This window comes from Pinus tabuliformis, chromosome 2_1, assembly GCF_031772625.1.
Source record: "Pinus tabuliformis cultivar Carrire ecotype Pingquan chromosome 2_1, CPIR1, whole genome shotgun sequence".
Lineage (NCBI taxonomy): Eukaryota > Viridiplantae > Streptophyta > Pinopsida > Pinales > Pinaceae > Pinus > Pinus tabuliformis.
This window is the reverse complement of record NC_142299.1, coordinates 646,124,144-646,129,461: the sequence shown is the minus strand read 5'-3', so window position 1 is coordinate 646,129,461 and position 5,318 is coordinate 646,124,144. Positions and strand designations below refer to the sequence as shown.

At 32.4% G+C, this 5,318-nt stretch overlaps 1 protein-coding gene across 1 annotated transcript; it reads right to left on the bottom strand.

Annotated features, from left to right (window-relative positions):
* Positions 1 to 1,482: 1,482 nt before the first annotated feature.
* Positions 1,483 to 2,271, bottom strand: LOC149202233 (ethylene-responsive transcription factor ERF118-like). The gene has a single exon (XM_089399920.1). It carries the CDS (start codon positions 2,269 to 2,271, stop codon positions 1,483 to 1,485), a length of 789 nt encoding a protein of 262 aa, XP_089256046.1.
* Positions 2,272 to 5,318: the final 3,047 nt, after the last annotated feature.

The following is a 5,318-nucleotide window of genomic DNA, read 5'->3' as shown; positions in this document are numbered from 1 at the left end:
TCAAAATCTCATTTTCACTTAGCTATTATGTTTGAGTATCTTAAATAAGAAGTTAACATAAACACTTATAGGAACATGATTTTTTTGGCTTACATTAACATTGTATTCAATACTTATCCATTGGATCTTAGTTTATAGTTGTACTTCCTCACAAAAGGTATTTAGACAAATGTTTTTCTAAGCTGGGTGGAATGTTGGGATCCTCCTTAGGGGTGTAATGGGGTGCCAAAGGGTTTTTAGTAGAATAATAATAATCAAGGTTATTCATTGTAAGATGGACTAGGTTCACCATATTATTAAATAAGAATCGCTAAGAATCACTATGGTAGTAAATATTGAATAAATGTAATGGGAGATCATTATAAAAGTTCCATTAGATATTTAGAAAGCTATTATGATTAAAATTTTCTTGATATCTATAAAAAGTGTTGGATATCATCTTATGAGTAATGTGAACATGTATTGTATTTGGAACTTAGCTTATTAAGAAATTGTCCCAAAATAAATGAATAAAAATAAATTCTTTTAATAAAAAATCAATTGTAAAATATTTCCCTATCTTAAAGGTTTTTTATATTAATAAATTATAAAAAAATACTATAATTCTTAAATATAGTAAGTAATATCATTTTGAGATTAAAAATACATTTAAAAAAATTATCACGCTTCTGTCATTCGATTGAGAAGAAAATGGGACATGAAACCTTGCTTAATATTTAGAAGGAAAATAAAATCAAAAAGTCATTTCTCATACTGTATTAAATTTTTGACAGGAGAAGGAGCCTTGGTTCTTTCTCAAAATTTTGTAATTAGAGTGATGAGGGGAGAAGAATGAACACTGACTCATTTTCCTGCATTTTTCATTCGAGTGAGGAGAATAAGAATCACAGATGGTTTGTTTATCTCTGAAAATTGTGTTTACATGTCCTATTCAACGAATATTATGTCCTATTCAACGAATATTGGTATTCATATAAATATAGAGAAACACAAAGTTTTAGTACATTCTCAATCTTTTGAGAAAATATATTAATCACATATTTAAAAATAACAATTGCTTGAAAATCTATCAAATCCAAATCCAACTGAACTAACTACATTATATACATGAAAACAAACTATGCCTCACATAACCAATACAATAATAATCTCGCACACATATAACCAATACAATAATAATCACACTCATATGATCAAAAGGCCATAATACAGGTAAGAATTAATAATTTCAATTGACTATAAAAAAGTTTAAAAAGTTTGAATATTAGCGATAGGAGGTGGATATTCATGAGGTTAAGCAGGTCGAACTAATGCTATGTCCGTCCGGAACAATTACTATAGTCCCTGCCGGATGCCAGATGCCAGATGCCAGGGACTAATAATACACATCCCTGGAAAAACTTTGCTTTACCCGATACTCTTGACTCTTATCCCTAAAAGTAATTATATTGTACAAACTTTGCCATGCGTCCATGGAGCAGTCTAGCAAAAGTTCATAATGTCATCTTCTTCACCCAAAAGGTCAAGGCAATCCATATTCAATTCTGTTAGCGAGACACCACAATTATCCATGTCAGAGAAGTATCCAAATTCTTGGATGAAATAAGAATTATAATCAAATATTGAATGGTTAATCAGTGGACATAATGAATCTGGGGTGGCCACTTGTTGTACAGAAGTTGAAGAAGACTCTGCACGACAATCCCCATATGAATTTCTCTCTGAAATATGAGATTCAGACACAGATTCAGATGGAGCTGTTGTTGAGTCAGAAACAGATTCAGATGGAGCTGTTGTTGTTTGTGTGTATGCAAAGTTGGTGAATGGTAATGGTCCTCCCCGCTTCCTTGATGCATTATCATAAGCCAGTGCAGCTGCTTCTGCTGTGTCAAAAGTCCCAAGCCACTGCCTCACTCCTCTGGAAGAATCTCTGATCTCTGCAGCCCATTTCCCCCCTTTTCTTCGTCTTACTCCACGGTATTTACGGCTCACCGCACACTCTACATTAGAGACTGGTTCGCATAAGGTTCTGGCTTTGTTGTTGGGCACTCGAGGTGAGTACTGATTTCCTGTGCGAGCTGAACAATTCAATGGTAGGTGAATCTCGAGAACCAATCTTTTGTGAGATGCAGCACTCAATTCATCGTCACTTGAGAGGTCTGTGGCATCTGGGTCATTGCAGATCAGTCTGATCTTCCTTGTCAGAAGCCCATTCCTCTCTTTCTTGGAAGCTCTGATGGTATTATTTTTCCTGTTCTTGCGACGAGGCATAATTCAAGTTCTTTGATTATAGCTCAAACAGACTGCAATCCTTCCTGCAACAAACATAAAAGAAATGAGAAGAAGGCAAATTTTAAATACTGCCACTACTATTAACCTGATAGCTCGAGACCATAAAAGGCACTTACTATTAACCTGATAGGTCGAGCTCCAGTGCTGCTTCACGCTTTGAAGCATCCAGTTAAAAAACTGTAATGGTTGTGGACAGGTAGTCAATCTCGCATTTCCACAAAAGCATATCCATATGGTCAACGCTATGTGAAGGATCAACATCATGCAGTATTTGATGACCTTTTCAAGTCAGACTAGGACTGCTCTTTAAAATATTTTTTCGACAAGGAAAGAGAGAAGTCAACGAGATCGAATTGTCAGCTTCTTTAAGCCAGATACACATTACATCTCATATTCTAATTCGATCTGAGTTTCATCTTGAGGGGTTTTGTTAATGTCTGAAAATTAAGAGTATTTTGATATAGATTTGTTTTCTATTTTAAAATTCAAATTTTTAATATAGATTCCTTTGATGAGAACAGGATATATATATATGTGTACGAGTTTAAAATAATTTAAAATATATATAGTATAGACATTAAATTGGTATAAATGTTTTTAATTTTATTTTATTTCATTAGTTTAGATTTATTTCACACTAGATTTATCATATCTTAAGAGGAATCAAATTTTTCAATGTGCAAATCTCTTTTTTGGAGTGTAGAATTTGAGGAAATGTTTGCACTGAGGGTCTGTGTGTAGAATTTCAATAAATGTTTGCACCTCAAGAGATTTGGACCTTCTTGGGGCATGATAGATCCGGTGTTACATGGATCTAAGCTAGTTCAAGTTGAGGGAAACAATGTGATAATTCAAGGTTCACATTATATTTCTTTGGTGATATGACCATATCATTCTCTTCTTTATTTTGGTTTGTGTTGCTTTCCTTGAATGGTTTGTACCTCCGTGTTTGGATGCTTTGAGTGGTTTTTGTGTTAATGCATTTGGATTTGGATCTGGATGGTAATATTTGTGAATGCTACAGTTGTTGTGTTATATTTTTATATGTGTATGTAATTGTTTATTATTAATTAGTTGGTGATGAAGAAGAGAGACAATCTTGTCAATAGTTTGCAGGAAGATTGATATTGCACATCTATTTCATTTAAATTTTAGCTATCACAACTTTTGACAACTAATTAATTCTAAATATTGTTCCTCAAAATATTACAAAATATATTTTGAAGAGTAGTTTTAATAATTTACTGTGTCAACATTACTCTTGAAATAATTTGTTTCTTTGTTTATGTTTGGAATAATTTATTTCCTTCAAGAATATTCTGATGTTTGTTTGTTTGTTTGTTTATTTTTTATTTTTTTGGCAAAGTTAAGAAATAATGTATTTTTGAAATTTTTTTTATTGAGTGACCAAATCTGTAAAATATTTACATTATTTGTTTCTACAAACAATTATCACATCTCTTTCATGAATATTTTAATTTGTTTTGATGTTTACAAATATACATTTTCCTCTTATAAAACATTTTGAATACATTGTTGGATGCAATTACTCTATTAATAATTTTGAATATATTTTGAATATATGTAATTTTCTATTAGTAATTAGTTGGTGATGAAGAAGGGAGACGATATTGTCAAGGATTAATTTTCACTTTGCAAGAGGATCGATTTTGCATATATTTTTCATTTTAATTTTAGATACCCCAACTTTTGACAGCTCAGTATTTCTTAATAGTGTCCCTCTACGTATTACTAAATATATCTTGAAAAATATTTGTTTAATAATCTACTGCCTCAATATTAACACCATATAATGAAAATAATGAAATAGGATTACAAGACAACATCTACCCTGAAATCAATGCATCTAATGCAAGCAATTAAATGCGATTACAAATCAACATCACACTGAAATCATGCATCTAGTGCAAGCAATCAAATAGGATTACAAATCCACAAGCAATCAAATAGGATTAGAAATCCACATCTACATTGAACTCCATGCATACAGTGGAAACAATCAAATAGGATTAGAAATCCACATCTACAGTGAAATCCATGCATCTAGTTCAAGCTATCAAATAGGATTAGAAATCCACATCTACACTTAAATCAACGCATCTATTACAAGCAATCAAATATAATTAGAAATCAACATCTACCTTGAAATCAATGCATCTAGTGAAAACATTTAAATAGGATTAGAAATCATCATATACACTGAAATCAATGCATCTAGTGCAAGAAATCTTCTTCCCTCTCCCCCCCATCCATCTAATCTTGAACAATATTTTTAATAATTTATAGTCTCAAGATTAACAACATCTAATCCATCTAATGCAAGTAATCAAATAGGATTAGAAAAAAAAACATCTACATTGAAATCAATGCATATAATGCAAGCAATCAAATAAGATTAGAAACCAACATCTACATTGAAATCAATGCATATAGTGCAAGGAATCAAATATAATTAGAAATCAACATCTACACTAAAATCAATGTACCTAGTGCAGGCAATCAAATAAGATTAGAAATCACCATTTACGCTAAAACCAATGCATATAGAGAAACACAATCAAATATGATTAGAAATTAACATCTAAACTAAAAATCAATGCATCTAGTGAAAGCAATCAAATAGGATTAGAGATCATCATCTAAATTGAATTTAATGCATCTAGTGCAAGAAATATTCTTCCCTCTTTCCCCCCTCCATCTACATCTATATCTCCCTCCATCTCCCCTTCTTTGTCTCTCTATCTCACTACCCCAAACACACACACTCTTCCTCCATATCTATATATCTCTCCCTCCCTCTCTCTATCTCTCTCTTCTTCCTTCTCTTCACCTCCCATCTATATCTCTATCTCCCTCTACCTCTCCTTTGTCTCTCTATATCACCCCAAAAACATACACACTCTTTCTCCATATCTATATATCTCTCCCTTCCTCTTCCTCTCCCTCTCTCTTCCCCTTCACTCTCTCTCTCTCCCTTCTATCTCTCTCTCTGCTCTCCTCTCTCC